General features: G+C 34.6%; 2 protein-coding genes and 1 long non-coding RNA gene across 9 annotated transcripts; 1 reads left to right on the top strand and 2 right to left on the bottom strand.

The window, feature by feature from the left end:
- Nucleotides 1-5,040, top strand: LOC105132281 (protein FAR-RED IMPAIRED RESPONSE 1-like). Of its 6 annotated transcripts, none has more exons than XR_843559.1 (10): nt 1-115; nt 903-3,223; nt 3,316-3,372; nt 3,638-3,706; nt 3,842-3,910; nt 4,007-4,075; nt 4,266-4,334; nt 4,414-4,523; nt 4,718-4,873; nt 4,907-5,040. XR_843559.1 is itself a non-coding variant. In XM_011035662.1 (10 exons), exons 3-9 carry the CDS (start codon nt 941-943, stop codon nt 4,489-4,491), a joined length of 2,694 nt encoding a protein of 897 aa, XP_011033964.1. In that variant the 5' UTR covers nt 1-115; nt 224-310; nt 903-940; the 3' UTR covers nt 4,492-4,523; nt 4,718-5,040. The 6 variants fall into 6 exon arrangements, 5 of the variants coding, with proteins under 5 accessions (XP_011033964.1, XP_011033966.1, XP_011033962.1 ...); XM_011035662.1 differs by adding an exon at nt 224-310 and having other exon boundaries at nt 4,718-5,040; XM_011035664.1 differs by having other exon boundaries at nt 4,414-4,506; nt 4,718-5,040.
- Nucleotides 5,041-9,357: 4,317 nt separating this feature from the next.
- LOC105132280 (uncharacterized) lies at nt 9,358-10,170 on the bottom strand. The gene is made up of 3 exons (XR_843558.1): nt 10,041-10,170; nt 9,694-9,775; nt 9,358-9,619 (listed from the first exon to the last, which is right to left on the bottom strand). It is a non-coding gene; the product is annotated as an uncharacterized LOC105132280 (long non-coding RNA).
- Nucleotides 10,171-12,944: 2,774 nt separating this feature from the next.
- LOC105132278 (uncharacterized) lies at nt 12,945-17,879 on the bottom strand. Of its 2 annotated transcripts, none has more exons than XM_011035658.1 (14): nt 17,553-17,879; nt 17,421-17,478; nt 17,300-17,342; nt 17,083-17,148; nt 16,786-16,898; nt 16,609-16,674; nt 16,372-16,514; nt 15,995-16,055; nt 15,819-15,880; nt 14,835-14,939; nt 14,206-14,281; nt 13,901-14,013; nt 13,585-13,644; nt 12,945-13,495 (listed from the first exon to the last, which is right to left on the bottom strand). In XM_011035658.1, the coding sequence occupies exons 1-14, from the start codon at nt 17,831-17,833 to the stop codon at nt 13,393-13,395; spliced, it is 1,350 nt and encodes a 449-aa protein (XP_011033960.1). In that variant the 5' UTR covers nt 17,834-17,879; the 3' UTR covers nt 12,945-13,392. The 2 variants fall into 2 exon arrangements, with proteins under 2 accessions (XP_011033960.1, XP_011033961.1); XM_011035659.1 differs by having other exon boundaries at nt 17,300-17,339.
- Nucleotides 17,880-20,001: the final 2,122 nt, after the last annotated feature.

The following is a 20,001-nucleotide window of genomic DNA, read 5'->3' as shown; positions in this document are numbered from 1 at the left end:
TCGCAATTAACCAATGCGAGTACAGCATCCAATTCTCCTTCCCACACCAGAAACTCGCAAAATCAGAAACCTCTCTACTCGCTTCAAATTTTGAAGAAGTTGAAGATCACTTCATGTATGCAATAACACTCAATCTTTCAAATTTTATATCTTTTAGATTCTTCTTTAATTACTTTTGTGCGTTCGGTTCCGTTTCTTAAATTTCTGTTTTTCTTTACTGCAGTTGTGGATTTTATTCTCTCTTTTAAGTCGGTACTTAGCAGCCAGTAATGATACTTGGTGTTTGTGTTGAAGCTTCAATTTTGAACTGGTGATTTTAAGTACTTTTAGTTTGTTTTTGCTAAATAATCTATTTTTTAAGTGTTTTTTTTTTTAATTTTCTTGTTCTTTGCTAAATTGGGATACTAACCGGTAGTATTAGTCACTTCCAGGATTTTCTGTGAGAAGTTCAACATGCGCTTCTTTCAAATTTGCTTTATTTTTTTAAGTTTATGAAGTGACAATGTTAGTGTGAATGATCAAACTCTTTGAAGTATGTTTGCTTCAAATTAAAAAAGAAGAAGTGATTTCTTGATATCACGACGTTTTTGATTGATGCAGTGCTTAACACAATTAGTAAATAGTTAATTCGAATTTTGTTTGGGTTTATTCTTTTAAGGCCTAAAGTCTTATGCGTGTAATCTTCGTTGCTGGTGCATACAAATGTTGCACGTTCTAGGTTTTATTTTTGCAGAGAACATATCTACCAAATGGAATCAGGTTGTCGTCAGTTTAAACCTTCCTGTTTTCACTTTAGTTGTACTATCTGGGAGCTGGTTTGAATGATAGATCAGAAATATGTACATGCTTGTGGTTCATCTTTTTATTAGGCTTTGACTGGCGCATGATTTTGAACATTTCAGGTGCATATGTTGTAAGTTCAGTTTAAAATATTTCCCCCATGGGGATAGATCTGGAGCAACCTTCAGGAGAATATCATAAGGAAGATAGAAGGCCCAATGTGAATGTTAATACGGTGGATGGTGGTGATGGAGGACATGAAAGAGATCAGATCATTGTGAATTCTCCTGACATCGGTGGGAATGGATGTGAGAAGACTGGAACAGTTATAAATGGAAGAGTTCTTGATGGTAGAAAAAAACCAAATGCTGGAGATAGAATAAACTTGAACTCTGTGAAAGATGCAGAGCCCCATGATGGAATGGAATTTGAATCGAAGGATGAAGCATTTTCATTCTACAAAGAGTATGCCAAGTCTGTGGGATTTTCCACCATAACAAAAGCAAGCCGACGATCAAGGATATCTGGAAAATTTATTGACGCAAAGTTTGTGTGCACTAGATATGGGACCAAGCGGGACACCAGTACAATTGAATTGCCACAGCCTGTTTCAAATGCAGATGCTGCAACAAGCCTTCCTGTCAAGAGAAAACGTGGTAGAATAAATCAGTCTTGGTCAAAAACAGATTGCAAAGCTTGCATGCATGTTAAGAGAAGGCAGCAAGATGGAAGATGGGTTGTTCGCAGTTTCATAAAGGAGCACAACCATGAAATCTTTCCCGACCAGGCATATTACTTTCGCTGTCATAGGAATTTAAATCTGGGTAACGACAATGTTGATGCGTTGCATGCTATCAGGGCGAGGACAAAAAAATTGTATGTTGCAATGTCTAGACAATCAGGTGGGCATAGGAAACATGAGAACCAGAAGGGTGGTGTTACAAATCCATCTGGCAACACAAAGCATTTGGCTTTGGATGAAGGAGATGCTCAAGCTATGCTTGATCATTTTATTCATATGCAAGATGAGAATCCCAACTTCTTTTATGCAATCGATCTGAATGAAGAACAGCAGTTGAGAAATGTTTTCTGGGTTGATGCCAAAGGTAGGCTTGATTATGGAAATTTCGGTGATGTCATTTTCTTTGATACCACATATCTCAAGAACGAGTACAAATTGCCATTTGCTCCCTTTATTGGTGTTAACCACCACTTCCAGTTTCTGTTGCTCGGATGTGCCTTAGTTGCTGATGAAACTAAAACAACATATGTTTGGTTGATGCGAGCATGGCTTCGGGCAATGGGTGGTCATGCTCCAAGAGTGATACTCACCGACCAAGACACTGCCCTGAAAGAAGCTATTCAAGAGGTCTTTCCTAATTCACGCCATTGTTTTTGCTTGTGGCATGTATTCAGCAAGATTCCTGAGAAGCTGAGTTATGTGACAAGGCAGCATGAAAATTTCATGTTGAAATTTAAGAAATGCATCTTTAAGTCTTGGACCAGTGAACAGTTTGAAAAAAAATGGTGGAAAATGGTCGAGATATTCAATTTAAGAAATGACGTATGGTTTCAATCGTTGTATGAAGATCGTCAAAGATGGATACCGTTTTTCATGAGAGACAACTTTTTGGCAGGGATGTCTACGACCCAGCGGTCAGAAAGTATAAACACTTTATTTGACAGATACATGCAAAGGAAAACCACCCTGAGAGAGTTTCTTGAACAGCAAAAAGCAATGCTACAAGAGAAGTTCGAAGAGGAAGCAAAAGCAGATTTTGAAACTTGGCATAAGCAACCAGGGTTGAAATCTCCATCACCATTTGGGAAACAAATGGCCTCAATATACACACATGCAATATTTAAAAAGTTCCAGGTTGAGGTTTTAGGAGTCGTTGCTTGTCATCCTAGAAAAGAGACTGAAGATGGAGAAACCCAAACTTTCAAAGTTCAAGATTTCGAAGATAACCAATATTTCATTGTGGTGTGGAATGAAATGACATCATATCTATCTTGTTCATGCCGTTTGTTTGAGTTTAATGGTTTTCTTTGTAGACACGTGTTGATTGTTATGCAAATGTCAGGTCTGCACAGCATTCCATCTCAGTATATATTGAAACGTTGGACAAAGGATGCAAAGAGCAGACAAATTATGAGAGAACAGTCAGATGTGGTTGAGTCCAGGGTTCAACGCTACAATGATCTATGTCGACGGGCCTTTAAACTGGGTGATGAAGGTTCTTTATCTCAAGAGAGTTACAATATTGCATTCAATGCACTGGAAGAAGCTTTGAGAAAGTGCGAGAGTGTTAATAATTTAATTCAAAACATAATAGAACCAACTTCGCCCCCTTCAAACGGTCCTCTTGACTATGATGAAGTGAATCAAGCTCATGGTGCAACCAAGACAAATAAGAAGAAAGATACATCCAGAAAGAAGCAGGTCAGTTGGGTTTTTGGTGTTTGTTTGCTTGAGGTCTTAATGATATTTTATGTTTAGCTATTCATTTGAGCGTAACTGTAAAAATTGTTCAGGTTCATCCAGACCCAGAGGTCATACCCATTCGGATGCATGATAGCTGGCAACAAATGGTTAGTGATGCTGTGTAAAAGCGTAACTCGTCCTATTACATTTACAGAAGTTGTGATATTATACTTGTTGTGGGACACTCAAACTTATGAGCACCAGCCCTATTGTTCTTATAAAATCTGTGAGATTATGCAAGGGTTGGTATGATGGTTTAATAGTGACCATGTATTGATGAGGAAATTTTCGTTGTTTCTGACTATTCTGTTGTTATTTAAGTGATGCTTTTTCCTGCAACTTTCAATTTGTTTATAAAAGAATCTGTTGCAGGAACAACTAAACTCAAGGGTTCCAACTCTCGATGGGTATTTTGGCTCTCAACAAACTGGGCAGGGAATGGTATGTGCTACTATTTCATCATTATAGCCATGACTTACGGAGTTTTTGAGAATTTATAAGGGCATGATCACACAGAACAACCTTAACCTTGTAAAAAGTAAAGCTCACTTATTTTTCCTTATAATTTTCTTTTAGGGACAACTAAATGCCATAGCTTCTAGTTGTGATGATTGTTATAGTAATCCACATAGCATGCAAGGGCTGGTAATGCATATTGAAATTTAAGTGGCATATAAGAATAGTGGTGTCTCTTATTACTCCATTCGTGACATCCAAATCCTGCTCTGACCCCTCCTGTAGGGACAATTGAATGCTGCTGCACCAAATGATGATGCTCATTACATGATGCAACAAAGGATGGAAGGGATGGTATGCTATTCTCATGTGTTTTCACTCAAGAAGTTTGTTTTGTATAGGGCCATGATGTTGTTGAGGAAGTTCTGACTGCCATGGCAGAACTGAAAATTAGGAGTTCTCTTAATCATAAAAATCATCATGCCTCCCGTGACTGGAATTGACTGTGCATGATTACAAACTGATATTCTTTCCATGCTTGCAGGGGCAGATACAATTCAGACAGCAGACTATTCCCAGTTTTTTCGATGTTCAGGATGGTCTACAAGAAATGGTATTTAAAGTATTACTTTGATTATCTGGTATGGTTGCTTCCATTGGTTACTTACATGGTGACTTGACTCCTATTTCAGGACTCATCAAATCTGGGATCCTCTCAGTTGCATGGCTTGGCAACTAAACATTTGCATCAGAAACATCTATCTCGTTAGATGCTACACTGCTATGTAGTTCTCCAACTAGGGTAATTTATGTATTACTTCATCTTTTCTCACTGACTCAAATTCCCAACGGAACGATTTCATGATCAGGAAAAGCCCTTAAACTATCATCCAAACTTTGGATATTTCTCCTACATTTAGAAATTGCACCCTGCTTAATGCTTGGACAAAGTTTGTTGCTAAAATCTGTCTCTTTTTTTTTTATTGACCCGAACAGTGGGCTAACATTCTCTGGTGGACATGAGATGTATTTGCACAAGATCAACAAATAGAATTCAAGAAGTAGAGTTCTCTCTCTCACAGCGCACCTGACATTGTTGGCTCTTAGGGAAAAGATCCAATGTATGTAGTTATTCTATCCATTTGCATAGAGGAAGAATTAGTTATTCTATCCATCTGCATAGAGGAAGAATCTTAAAAGAAGGGAAATGGTTAGATTTATTTTCATCTTTATTTTCTGGTTTAGCAAGAGCTATTTTGTAAATCCTCCTTTTACTGTTACGGTGCAATTTAATTGCTGAAAGTTGTTCAAACTTGAAAGAGCCATTTCTTCGCAAATGGCATCCACATAAAACCTATGAAAGTGAATGTCTTTCTCTTCGTTGAGTCTATTGTCTAGTTTTTCTTAAACGTGAAAATTACCTCCATTGAATTAATCCAAGTGAGATCAGGTGGTTTTGCACGGTAGTTAACAGGTTGATATGTGGTAGCAGCATCTGGCGTTTGGGGTTAGAAGAGGTGCACAGAGCTATCGTTGAAGGAGATGTTCATTTTGGTATGGATTCATCAACTGGGGGTAAAAGTGGAGGACAGATTTTCGAGACATTTACACACACATGATTGTTACTCACTTGGTATTTTCTATAATAACTCAGATATTAAATTTTTTTTAAAGTAATCTCAAAAACTCTTAAAAATAAAATATTCTTCTCATACTCCACCTTATTAAGTAATATTCTTCTCACCTTCTCATTTCATAAAACTTGTAAAAGTATCTTGAAGTGTACTTTTTCCCCTATCACTTCTCAATACTTCCATATTAAAAAACATTTGCATTTCTTAAAAAAGCAGCAACTTCAAGTTTTTGCCTCATAAAATATACCCATGTTATTATACTATCTATAATCATCAATAAATATTATAAACTATCTATTTTAATAATAAAATGAAGTGGACATCAGACATAAATATCGGTGTTATATCAATTCAATTACATTATTGACTCTCCAAGCTATTCCTCTTGAAAATAATTGTCAATAATGTTTTCCAAGAGCACATTCTTCATAAGCATTTCTCATCTATTAAAGGAATAAATGTCTTTGAACCATGGTTTTTTGGTAAAGTAATTTTATATTATTAAAATTCAAATAATCGAGTTTTCTGTGCTATAATCTTGAATCGTCAACCACATTCATTTTCAAAACTATATCTTTTCCACACTTTAAGTCAAGTGGAAATCACCTATTCACTATCTTCACTCTTCTCATAACTTGCTTCCTTGGAGTTTTACATAAATGGTGCAATATTAACCTTAAGAATGCAATGAAATATCAATATTGACATTAAAAATGCAATCAAATATCCATGCTTTATAAGTTGTCTTACACTCAACAAATTTTGGCAAGCTCATGGTACATTTATTGCCTTACGAATGACCTCTTTTTCATTGTTAGTTTCAACTCTAATGGTCACTTGCACTCATAAACTTTCCATTCTCAATCTTCTTAGTTTCAACTCTAATGGTACCGAAGTCACCTGCACTCATAAACTTTCCATTCTCAATCTCTACTCTAGTTTTCCTTTTTGTATCAATATCATCGAACAAGTTTTTTTTTTTTTTTTGTAGTTTTCCTTTTTGTATCAATATCATCTAACAAGTTTTTTTTTTTTTGGTGTCATATAATTGTTATAAGCACTATCAATAAGTCATTGCCCATTTTTGTTTTCCATGCTACTTTGACTAGCATAAACCATGCTTCAATCACTTTCGTTATCTTTGGTAACATTTTGCTTGTTGATTATTCCTCACATCATAATACCATAATCTTTAGCTAAGTGATCATATCCCTTATAATTAAAATATTATCTCTTTTTTATATCAATAATTTCTAGACTTAGGATCTAATCTACGCAAGAATAACACCTTTTAAATCACCGTAGTTACTGCCCAAATTCATTCCTCTTCTTCCCCATTGATTTTTACCCATTCCTTTACTTTTACCTCTAATGTATCCTCCATATCAAAAGGATTCAACACTTATTTTCTCATTACTTGTAGATGCTTTTTTTTTGCTTTATTTACCAAGAGTATGCCTTCATTGAAAATCACTCTCTATTGATTTTTTTACTCTTCATTGATCTCTTCTAATAAAACTTCAAAGAACTCATTAACTCATGAATACTCAAATTAAACAAGTTTTTAGTTTCTTCTACAACCGTCATAATAGGATCAAACTTCTCTAGAAAGCTAATCAATGTTTTCTCTACAAATCTTCTGTCACTAATTTCCTTACCATAACTTTTTATTTGATTCATAACCTTAACAATCCTATTAAAAAACTCATCAACAACATCATTTTCCTTCATTTTTATATTCTTTGACTCTCTTCGAAGACTTTGTAAGTTAATAACTCTTACATTCACATCACCTTCATATTCACTTTGCAAAGTTTTCCATGCTTGCTTTGCATCTGTGATTCTTATAATCCTCGGGAAAATAGCATCATCAACTCCTCTTTGAATCAACCCAAGAGTTGCAGCCTCTCTACTCTTTGCTTTCAAATCTTTAAGTTGTGCTAACGAAAGATTGTCAATATTTTTGGGTTCTTCATATGTTACCTTCATCATCTCAGAGATGAATAAATGCTTTATCTTTATACTCCAAAACTCATAGTTATCTCATTTGAATATTGAAGGTTGGACTTAACTCCAACTTGAGCTACTTTCTTTGGACATTTTTTTTTTTTTTTTTTTTAACTTGGACAAAGCATTTTTTTTAATTTCTGCTCTCATGCCAATTCTTTCTTCTTTTTTTTTTTAACTTGGACAAAGCTTTTTTTTTAATTTCTGCTCTCATGCCAATATGTTGGGATGAATTTTAATTGGTTTCTATAGCTAATAACACTCATAAAACACACTTGAATATATCACACAAATTCTGTAATTTTTTAGTACAAAACTCACATAAAAAAAGGATTAAAATGGAAGAGAGTTCACTCACTTTGCTGCTGCTGGTTTTTTTTTCTCTATTTTTTTACCTTTTTAATCCATTTCTCTTATAATAAACTCAGTTACATGTGCCCTATCACTTTAGACAAAACAATACACTTATATTAACAAACATTGAACTCAAGTTAACTTTAATCTAACTCTAATAAACCAACTTTCTAGAACATTAACATTAACAAAAACTATACCATCCTTTACTCCATTTGAGCCTAGAGTTTTTGATCCTCGTTTATATCAGTTGAACTTGGGATATCAAGATCAAGGAGACATTTACCCTGAGGAAATGATGGCTCACAACCATCTATGGAGATATATAGTTGAGTAAGATTTACATTATGAAACCAAACTTGGGAAGATGGATAGGTGTGGCATTGAATTGCATGTCTCTCCCTGTGCACAGGAAGAACTTTCTGCTATTAATCAAACATCAATAACTTTACCAGTTGCTCCTAGTAAGGTAGTTCCTATCAGCGAAGTTGCAGCCAATGAGCTTAATGTTGAAACACGAATGACCAGTGAGAAAGCTATGGAAACTCCCAAGCGACTTATTTCGTTATTGAAGAGAGAGGTTCATGTTGCATCCTTCTTCAGGCCAATGGTTGGCACGAGTTCGCCTACATTTAAAGTCAAAGTGGCTAATTTCGAAACCACTCACTTATGGTTGAAAGCCAAGTTCTTCTAACAAATTCCTGTGTTCTTGTTTCCGGTTGATAATTTTGATGTGGCAAGAAGATTTATGATGGAAGCACAAAGCCACTTGAGCACCCCACTCAATGACGAGTTCTTACTAAACATAGTCCAAGACCCAAAGTCTGACCTTGTGGACGTTGTGGAAAGGCGAAATGAATAGATTGAAGTGCTCGCTATCAAGAAGGAAGGATTTGTTGAACAAGCAGCTAGCTGAGAACCCCCAGATTGAGCAGCCAATTCACGAGTCCTTGTGTAAAGTTTATAATCAAGAGAGGGCTCATATCGCCTCATCAAATGAGTTGGCAACTACTGAAGATGAAATCCGAAAGCTCCAAGAGAAGGACAACGAGGTGAAGGAAGCTCTCAAAAGAAACAAAGAGTTGGTTATATTTGGCCGCGAGGAATGAGTTGGTTCCTTTTTTAGCTCGTGGCTCAAGATCTTCCTTAAAGGATGCTTCTACATGATTTGCTGAGATTGAGTCTGACAAACGAGCTGAAGTTAGATGGTTTGAACACCACCGATCCATTATCTCTTCACCGAAACTTATTAAATTCGATTAATCCTTAGCCAAGAATGTTAAGGAGGAATAATCATCGCAGCCCAAGAAAAAACCAGATTTTGTTGCCAACAATTAATGGAAAGATCTAACAGGCATAGAGATTGCATCCCAAAACACTCGAGCATGGTTGGGTAAGGGAGATGATAAATAGCAACGCAGAGAGGTCTTATACGCATAAACATTAGATCCCAAATTAAGTACTCGACGTATGGTACAGGGATCCGATCATGGCTTGGGCAAGACGCATGGCCTTTATCATTTTTCCATCATAATTCAAAGCCAATCTTGGCATGTATATGGTTGTTTTGATAGAATGTGGAATTCAAGGTGCTTAATTTTCACAGAGTCGCTATATTGATAAGAATATGGACCAAAAATAAACAAAAATCACATGACAAATAGCACTAATCAATTACTTTTAACGGCAAAAGTTGCTATATTAATTCATAGGTTGTCTTAATTAGCCATATAATTACCAAAGCAAGTCGCCACGAAAGATCTCAAAAACAGTTTTAATCTCTGACAACGCTTATTGTTCATTTCGTCATTGGAATGATCATCCTCTTTCTTCCACTGCTTTCCAATATCTCCCTTCATAATTATTTGTTTGTTGTGCACATCTACTGTGTACTCTTTCAACCCTGCTATGCAGAGAGTAAGATTAACAGTGTGATTTCAACTATATATATAATAATGAAAGGATTCTATAACGAACCAGACATCCTGGAAATAACTTGGGAAACTCTTTGACGACATCGAGAACATCTCATGCTTCCTGTCATTACTATAACCTGAACCTGGAGAAAAAACGAGCGGGAAGACATTGCAAGTGAAAGCAATATATAATACCCCTCTCCCTTCCTCATTACTTTTTTTTTTTTTCAAAAAAGAAAAAACTAAAATACCCCTCTCCCCTCCTCATTACTTTTTTTTTTTCAAAAAAGAAAAAACTAATTATACGACGAAGTTATTTGTGAACGAGCTTAATTATCATGCAAGGAAAAAGAAATATGAAAGGGAAAATGAAGGGCAGAAAAAAGGATATTAATTGGATTAACTTACAGTGGGAAGCGTCAAATCCTCGAAATACATGAGAGATTTATTTGTTAATGTCACCATTGGCGAAAGCTCTTCCTGCCTTCGATATCTCTCTGAAATTTAAGAGCTAGCCTTCCATGATGGACATTGTCAGCTGCATATATAATCAATTAGCAATTAGTTTGTGCATTCAATCCTGAGAATACTCTATTTATTATAATTAACTCTGCCTTTACAGGAGAGACATTAAGCAAAAATTAAATTATGCATAGAAACTCAACTTGATGCATGTCACCATCCATTAAGTAGTTTGAATAATAGTATATTTTTGTTCTAATCATCACGTTAACTGCTCGTTATTGAAACTGGCACTCCTTCCAAATCTTTGGTTGAAATTGGATGGCTTCGGCATATTTGGCACGTTAAGGCCACCAATACTCAACGCTCAAAGCTTTGTGGGCTTCATGTTCTTATCATTCCTTCCTTATCTGAATCAGTGATTGGATTAGAAAAATTGGTTGATCCAACATGTAGCAAAACAAGCATGGACGAATTGATACTTTGGAAGTCATAAACAATAACTTTATCGACACCTCCGAGGTGCTCCATGACGGCCATGTGTTACTTGTTGGCTAGCAACCACGGACGTGAGAGACTGGACCAGCTTACTTGGATAAACAATTAAAGAATTTACCTGAAAAATCTAACCAGCTTACTTGGATAAACAGTTACAGAATTTACCTAAACAATCTATCACTATTATTGTTCATGTGCCAGGGTCACTATCAGGGGTTTGAAGAGGCCAGCTGACTGAGTCTCCAATTCAACCACTCAAATGCACGCATCCGATCAATGTCACTGCACCCGCAGATTACCATATGCCGATGCTTAGAAGCTACACCTAACAAAAGTCAAAATGAAACTCCCCATAACCTTTCACGAAGCTGGATAATTGCAGAGAAGAATTCAGAGGAAAATCTGAAATCCAGTTGAATGTAATACTTCCATGGTTGGGGTGGCACGCATACCGACGTTATTTTGAACCAGCAGTCAACATATTCAAAGACAGTTTGCCATAATGTGCTTCCAATCAGAAACAAACTTGTCAATATCATCTACAATTTCTATTCAGCAGGCTTGGAGCCATCCAACAGAAGCTGCTGTTATCTAAAATAATCAGAAATATCATGTGGAACATATGAATTCTTGGGAGAAAAATGATCTATCCAGCAGCAATATACCAATAAAATAGCCTAGCATACCTACCATCCGATGAATGCAATTGAAAAGCACTCTCTACTAACTTTTAACTCTCATCACTAATTTTTTCTCACAAGATTCTAAAGAACCCATCTACTCTTGAACACTTAACCTAGACAAACCTTTTATTTATTTTATATCCGCCACAATAGGATCAAACTTCTCATAAGGTTAATCAATATTTTTTCTATGACTTTTCTATCACTAGTCTCCTTACCATAACTTTTCATTTAATTCACAGCCTTAATGATCCTATTAGAAAATTCATCAACCACTTCATTTCCTTCATTTTCATATTTTCTAACTCTTTTCTAATACTTTGTATAAAGATAATAGCTCTTGCCTTCACATCACCTTCATATTCACTCTGCAAAGTCTGGCTAAAATAGGATAATCAACTCTTCTTTGAATCAAACCAAGAGCTCCAAAATCTCTTTTCCCTTTTATTTTCAAATCTTTAAGTTGTGTTACAGAAAGATTGTCAACATTTTGAGTTATTCAAATGCTACCTCCACCATCTCCCACGAGTCAAGAGAGGTAAGTAAATTCTTTATAGTTGTTTCCTTTGAATATTGGAGGTTGGACTGAACCCCAATTGGAGCTAACTTCTTTGTACATCTTCTTCATTCATGTGTGATGTCTTCTTCAACACACTTTACTCTTTCACTCTCTATTTTCTTACTCTTTACCTAATATCTTCTCTAGTTTATATACTAGATAAAACATTCCAATGTACGCTATGCATTTGGCACTGCAACACATATCACTGGACAATTAACTCAAGCACAATAAACTCAAGTTATTCTAAGCTAACTAGTGAACGAATTTAATAATTATGATCCAGCACATTGCTATCAACAATGAGATTAAATCCGAGAAAGAAGTAACTTTCAAACTCTAGATCATTAATGGAATAGAAAATCTGAAAGGGACATGATTTTTTTATTTATCAATTTTTGATTGTGGATTGAAAAAAGAAATTCATTAAAAATTATAAGATCAGAAAGCAAAAAATTGAATGAATTAGGGTTAAACTTAAAGTTAATTTCAGATGTGAATAAAATCTCAGCTTACCCAATTCAATTTCCCTTGAAGCAAATTAGAACCATTTTGGTTAGCTAAAGCTAAATTTAAAGTGCCCCAAGGCAAAGGACTTGTGTTGCTCCGTCTCTAGCAGTAGTGCTTCATGCATTAACTATTAATTAAGAAGTAACAATAAGAAAGAAGCATTTGAACTTCCAGTGCTGGGCAAATCATATGATAATGAACTTGAATTTAGATGAGCACGACAAAACTTTCCAAGTGAGTGGTTTGATTTGGGAATCGTAATCAACTGAAGGCTGCACGCTTTATCTACAAAGATTTGATTGGAATCTCACAGGGTGAGATGAAGAATGATGATTTTGAAGGGAAAGCCGTGATAACTGTGGGGAGAAAAAAGTAGACAACTGGGCTTGCGTAGCGACCTCTTTCCAATATCCCCAGGAATCGACTCCATTTTTTCTGTCTTTTTTCTTTTTTTTTCATGTGGATTTCCTCATTTTGGATCAAGAAGGACTGATCAAAGTGGAGAAGCAAGCAGGCGGGAAGATGCGATCCTATTAAAGATCAGTAGGCACCCGGTCGGACAAAAGACGAAGCAGCTAAAAAGTAAATTGTTGCATCATCTCGCACGAAAAGGGAAAATGGGATTGGGGCAGACTTGCTATATTTTTGAAAAATACCCTAGCAATTTACATCTGCTCAAACAAAGCTTTCTCTAGTTACATATAGGCATGGTTAATGCCACAAGAATACACGACATTCAGCATATAGATGATCTTTCAAGACTCCGCTCCTGCAAGCATTGACTGGTGCGGCAGCCAAGCCCTAAAAAATAAATTAACACTTTGAACATTTAAATCTCTTTTCCCATTTTTATCACACTAATGTCACTGCATGCCTGCCCATAAAATAAGCAATCTTAAAGTGAAACAACCTTTTTGCCTGACATCCTTGCATGCCTCGAATTTGATTTGCATGGTTTCTTATGCTGCAAATTCAAACAGAATTCAGCATCGGTGTCTGATCAAAAGGGAGTGAGGTAGCAACGCATTTGCTCCACGACCCCATTAGATCAGAAAATGAAGTCACTAAGTTGAACACACTTCTTATTGGCATTCTTATCAATGATATATGCTCTGTCCTCTACACCTGCACTCAAGCAATTCATCCTATGCCTGCAGTGATAAAAGCAACGAGTGATGTCAGCAGGTGGATGAGACGTACATGGAACAAAATTAATATCAGATAATGTGACTGGACTCACCATTCAAAGTGATCTTCACAGCAAATAGAGCCAGAGATAATGGAAAGTCCAGTTCCTTTCCTGCAATCCGCAAATACAAGTACTGGTTTAATCTACAAACATAAAACAATGCGGACTTTGACCCTGGACACTTTCAAGGAAGCGCCACAAAAACTAAACACAAATCTAAATTTTACTTTCGTATTCAGAGAATCCTCTCTTCTTACATGTCCAAGAAAAGTAACTTAGAACCTTTCAGCCCTCGAAGAAAGTAGGCCCAGAAGATGTTAACATGGATAATAAAGAATCTGAAACAATTCCGAATACAGACACATACCAAGTTGCAGTATACATATCATAGAACTTGTTGAAGGCTTTATCAAAACAGTGGTGGCAAACCAAAAGATCACTAATGCTAGTCACCTTGCATGTTGATTTGCAGCATTTGACCTGCATCAGTTAAATGACATTGTTAAGCAAATTATCAGCAGTTTTTTCCCACTACACAACCATGCATACGCTTGTCGAACACACATTTATTGCACATAGAAAATTCATTGATGGCTCACTTATTGGGAAAGGCAAGCCAAATTGGACAGACCATATACTGTAAATTATGCCGAAACATTGAAAATAAATTACCAAACGCTTGAGTTTATGAGAGTAATATTGCTGATGGGATGGTTGGGCCCTTATATGCTCATGTAAATGGCCTGCACTGAAATACAGATATTTATAAGCAAGGCTCAGGAAGTAAAATCAAACAAATTTATTTTGCCAACCAAAGCAAAGAATCAACCAAGCATCATAAAGCATGGCATCCATGCTACCAGTGCTCCTAAGGAGTATGTTTCAACCAAGCACTTCAGCTCTCACCCTTTAGACTCAACACAAACAAAGAAGCAACATCTCCTCTACTTCATTTCAAAGACTGCAACCACCTTTCCCAATTTTCACTCATTGACTACTAAGGAATGCATGACACATCTAAATGTAAGCCAAAGTAATTGAGCTACAAACAATTTGCAAGAGACTGTAGAAGATTTGCAAATGCGAGAGATAAAATGAGGAAAACCCAAGGGTTAAACATAAAAAGAATGGATGAGAGAGAGAAAATATAATAATATGATATGAGTTCAGTCATACAATAGTGTAAACAAGAGAGAAAAAGATTAGAGCTGTGAATCAAGTAACGTAGAAATCATTGGATAATGCACAACACTCTGAATTAAATCTTATAACATCCAAACAATAAGATACTTTGTGCTTACTTGTCACAGAGGATCATACTGCAATCAAGGCATGTTGCCAAACTTAAGGAACTGCAGCAGGTATTGCAGTTTGCTCCAGACAATTTTTTACCAATCTGGTGACATCTGCAGAAAGGGACTGGGAGTTAGCCATGAATTCCTCAAACACAAAAAAGAACAACATAAATAAATATTTCTTCCTTGGCCATTTGTTCGGGTATAGATTTCACATGAAGAAATCACCAGAAAGTCATTGATCAAACTGATCGTAGCTACTAATTCCAGCTAACTGAATCTCAAATTCAGGCTCAGTGATCAGCAGAAACAAAATGCAGAAAGTTATTGGAATAGACAGAAAATTGAAATGAACAATTATTTACATGTTACAGTTTAATGCAAAATGTGCTCAGTAAATCCACCATGCAATTTCCTAAGCAATGAGCTAGAAAATCCGTTTTTATTTCAGAAACGTAGATGATTGGAACCATACACAAGAATTAATCATATTCCTAAATCTCAAATGCCCCCATCAGCTAATCTACATCAATCCTGAATAGTATAACTTAACATACAATATACGGGGTAAATGCCACTTTTCCCGATTCCCCATGAACGTGCCCACTATGAGCTGAAAAGCATGGCTTCCTCCTTTTTGTTCAGTGTAATATAACACCTCCTTGAAAACTTATAACCATTCAATTCTAACCATGTAAAGTGTACACAGTGAACAGATATAGTCCATATTGCCTAGTGTTAACAGTAACAGAAAGGGCAATGCGAAAAAACAGCAGGCTTTTCTATGAGGGAATTGAGCAACCAGAAGACCCTTCAACACAAAGGTAGTGGATTTTTCTTACGTACTTGCATGATAAGTGTACTTAAAACTGTTCCTAATGCCATCTTACCAATTTACCCTTATATGATGGCAACATTTTTAACAAATAATGCTAAAATGGAAATAGAGTAATACAACGAGCTAAGAACATGAAAATGTATTTTACAAACCTTCCATAAAGTCCAAGAAGATCTCTGGATATGGAATCAGAGTTCTTATTCCCCACTGCCACCTTCATGCAAGGTAACTTTGATAAGTTAATCTAATACATTGTTAATAATAGGTAAATCATAGCACACAGAGGTGCATACTTTTTGTTAATATCAAAAGAAAAACAAAAGCGAACCTGATTAGATGTTGCCACCAAACAGTCTTCCGGAAGGTGTCCAGGCCTATGACATTTCCAACTACAATGGCAGGTTCATAAGTAAAACAAGCAAATAGATACAAGCAAGATGCATGTGCTTTCACAAGCATTTTAAATAGCTTCAAGGGCCTTTTTTTTTTTCCTTTTTTCCTTTTCTTTTCTTTCTTTGTTTCTTTTGGATAGGAATATAGCAAAATCCATTTCAAAAGGAGTACAAAAGGAGCTAGTTGAAGGGTTCAATATTTATGCTTCATAGCATGGTCTAAATTGTGATGTCATTTTCACTGGTGGAAAAAAAACTTTTACCAATATGACACATAACTAATATAAATGGCATTAAAAAAACACACACATACCACTCATAAGTACAAAGATTAGATATCTTTTTGGACCAGCGATGGCGATTATAGTCCCACGTGTCCTCTCCAAGCAATGGCATTGGCAAGGCACATTTGAATCCAGATGAAGAGACATCGAGTTGTTGATTGCTTGCTGGACCCTGATAACATATAAATGAAATGTTTAAAGTTAGTAAATCAGTAAAAGTATAGACACCCTTTAACATTGTAATAAAGTTGAGAGTGGAAAAACACCTTAGCAAGTTTCAGACTTTGCAAAAGCTCAACTTTGCATTCCAAGCTGCAGATATCATCATTGGTCTATGAAGGAAGACAAATCTTTAATGTCATTAACATGTCATTAACATGATGGAAGAACAACATATCAAGACAAGAAATAAAAGCAAAAAATATACAGTTCACATATCCTACCTCATTGCAAATATATTCACCATATTTTCCACATAACAAACAAACAGGCTCTCCTGGGACAGGATACCGTTGCTCACTTCTAGGCTTCACTCGATCAACTTCATTTGGATGACCTAGCAAGAGAGGAAAAAGGAAAGGAAAACGCAATGAGCAATGACAAAGACATACTCAAATCAGCTTGATTTAACACCTACTTCAAACTACTTGATCAATCAGAAAATCTCAATGGCTGCGAAAGATAATGGAATCTAACCAATTATTCAAAGACAAAATGAGTCCAGATAATAACAGACTAACCAGAATGCAAGGTATCATCCTGTCTAGAACCTGAGGAACCCTCCTCTTCAGATTCCGAAGAATCACCTGGGGTTTTCATTAACATAAAAAAATAATCAACACGCGCAATAAGCAGCCTGATTCCATTTAATATCACCTAATTAGCTAACTTGCATAATATTTTTTACCAAATTATTATTAAAAAAATGAAGACCACGACAGAAATAGAAATGCGTACTTCCATAATTTACCAAATTTAAAACAGAGATCGTATTTCCCTGCTACAAGAAAAACAGAAATCAGTTAATACAAATACCAAATAAAATAGAAATCTCAAACCAAAAAGAGTCGTGAATTACCACTAGAACATCAGAAGTTAAATTTTCATACGACTGATTAGATGAGCTAACTTCTTTCCTGTTCAGTTCACAAAAAATAAAAATAAACAGCTTGAAATGAATTAAATTAAGTTAAGAAGAAAAAAAAATTACCTTTTCTTATTTATGTAATCCAGGTGAGACATCGGTCCATCATTCTCCTCAATTGCATCGCCGTGCTTGTTGTGCTGTGGATTTTTCTGAATACGTTGTCGTTTCGGGCGGGCAATTTTGCTGTCGCCGCGAGGTTGTTGCTCATCTTCTTCTTCTTTAGTTAAAGGAGCATTACCGGTGGCGATGTTATAAGCCTTTAGGTTTTGAAGAGCGGAGGAGAGATTTAAGTCTTTTTTGTAAGAGAGAGAAGGCGTCTTGTAGAAATTTGTTCTCGTTCCCATTCTGTTTCTCTCAGTTTTTCGCAAACAACAGATGAGTGAATAAAAACCAATGCAATTATATAGGAAACGCTTTAATTTCAATTTAGTCCCTTATGTTTGGACTCATTTTTAATTATCCCCAAACTATAAAAATCATTTCAATTTTTATTTTTATTTTAATATTAGTAAACATATTCTCTAATCAGTATTCATTGTTAAAGAGTTGCTCTTACAAGCCATCTCAAACTAATAAATGGTTGACAACTAAACGAATGCTCCGCGGACCCACCCAAACAACTCTTCCTTAAAAATTCTTAAACTCTATCTAATTATTTCAAAGGTTTTTGAGTACATGGTGGTTGTTATTTTCTGAAATGGTTTTTTAGATATATTAAAATAATTTTTTTAATATTTTTTAAAATTTATTTTAATACTATTACATTAAAATAATTTTAAAATATAAAAAATTAATTTTAAACAAAATAAATTAAATTTTAAAAAATCTCTATTTAAACTCAATTTGAAAATCATAAAATATTTGAGTTGTAAAGATATTAAAAAGTTGTTTGGGAATCATGGTGCAAATCATATTCTAAAAAAATTTAAATTTTTTTATTAAAAATAAATTTTTTTTATGAAGAGAGTTGAAGAGTAGTAAACATTATTTATCAAGAAAAAAAAAGGGTTATGAATTAGAGCTCTTTATCAAGCAAATCCATGATAATATAAATGTGGATTGAGTCTCTTTACCATTTAATGATGTTTAGTATAATGATGAAAGTGACAAGGAGAAGAATGATAATATATAGTAACAACCATGGAAAATTAACAATACAATATAAAGATTGCATTGTTGTAGTTGCTTCAGAAAAGGAATTATTTAACTTAATATATGCTGATACAAGTTCAAAAATAAGCTTTTATAGATATTATAAATTGGTTGATAATATTATAACCCATATAAACTAAGGAAAAGAAGGAAAAGGCCTAAAGCCTTTTAGGTTATATAGCTGAACTTTTATTTATTTTCAAAGGTTGAGCCACATGTATAAAATAAAAGGGAGATAGAACTATAATAGCTTTCATATAATTTGGTTTTTTTCTTTTAATATTTTATTTATGTAATATTTATTGTAGTAGTTTGAATGGCTAATTTTAGTTATTTTGCAAGGTAAAGATTTATTTTATTTCGAGTTTGCTAGGTATTTAAAGAGCTAATTTTTTAAAGATTTTTTTTTCTAGCTATATAGTCCAGATAACTAGCCCTTTTACTATTAAACTACCGTTAGCTATTTTTTTATGTTTTTTTCCCTTCCCCGGTTACCTTTCCAAGAAATCATATGTAGAATGGTGAGAATGAAGGGGTGGGGTGAATTGCTGCAATAATTTGAAATGTTTTTTTCATTTGACCAGCACATGGACTAGAATATCTTGGCACCATATGGACAATTTAATTCTTGAGCATCAAGATAAATCTTGGGATCTTAAAAGGTAAAAAATTAAAAGTTTAATTTTTAAACTAGTTGAATATTAAAAGTGAAATTAAAAAAAATAATTAATATATCAAAAAAAACTAACTTAGATTAATTTAGAGTAATTTATCAAATCCATGACTCAAGTCATGAAACTATAATAATCTTATATATAAAAAAAAAAATCAAAACTCATTGTCCAACCAGTCTAATATTAAAAAATATAATTTTAAAAAAATAATTTTAAAAAAATCTACAAAAACTATAGATTACTTGAACTAATCTTCCAGATCGGTAACCCAATAATAAGACTATGATTATTTCATAGAAGATAAATTTAAAAAAATCACAAAACTTAATATTCAATCAACATAATATATATTGAGGTATAAAATTAAAAAAAAATCAATTATAAAAAGATTAAAAATAAATAAAAATTAAAAAAATAAAAATTAAATTTAATATTAAAATAAAATATTTGACACCATGCTATTTAACAGAGAATTAGCATGAAAACTAAGGAGATGAGAGAGAGAAAAAATCTTTATACATCTCAAAAATGTACATATACAACACCACAATAAAAGGATTATTGAGAAAGTCACACACATTGCTAAAACACGATGACTATTTTCACTCAATAACACGAGTAATGTATGCACCATTCTCTTTGCCGCTACTCGTTACCCAATTTTTATAATTGTTTTAAGTTGTAAA

This window comes from Populus euphratica, unplaced genomic scaffold (genome assembly GCF_000495115.2).
Source record: "Populus euphratica unplaced genomic scaffold, PopEup_1.0 scaffold39.1, whole genome shotgun sequence".
NCBI classification, from domain to species: Eukaryota; Viridiplantae; Streptophyta; class Magnoliopsida; order Malpighiales; family Salicaceae; genus Populus; species Populus euphratica.
This window is presented reverse-complemented; position numbering and strand designations above follow the sequence as displayed.

Bases quoted from the DNA above. Each gene is read 5' to 3' on its own strand.
- LOC105132278 (XM_011035658.1), bottom strand. From the start codon at position 17,833: ATGGGAACGAGAACAAATTTCTACAAGACGCCTTCTCTCTCTTACAAA. The intron at 17,149-17,299 runs GTACGCATTTCT...TGAAAACCCCAG, and splicing joins AAATTTGGTAAATTATGGAA to GTGATTCTTCGGAATCTGAA. The intron at 14,940-15,818 runs GTTTGTAAAATA...CCCTTTCTGCAG, and splicing joins CTTCTTGGACTTTATGGAAG to ATGTCACCAGATTGGTAAAA.
- LOC105132281 (XM_011035664.1), top strand. From the start codon at position 941: ATGGGGATAGATCTGGAGCAACCTTCAGGAGAATATCATAAGGAAGAT. The intron at 3,707-3,841 runs GTATGTGCTACT...ATTTTCTTTTAG, and splicing joins AACAAACTGGGCAGGGAATG to GGACAACTAAATGCCATAGC. The intron at 3,911-4,006 runs GTAATGCATATT...CCCCTCCTGTAG, and splicing joins CACATAGCATGCAAGGGCTG to GGACAATTGAATGCTGCTGC.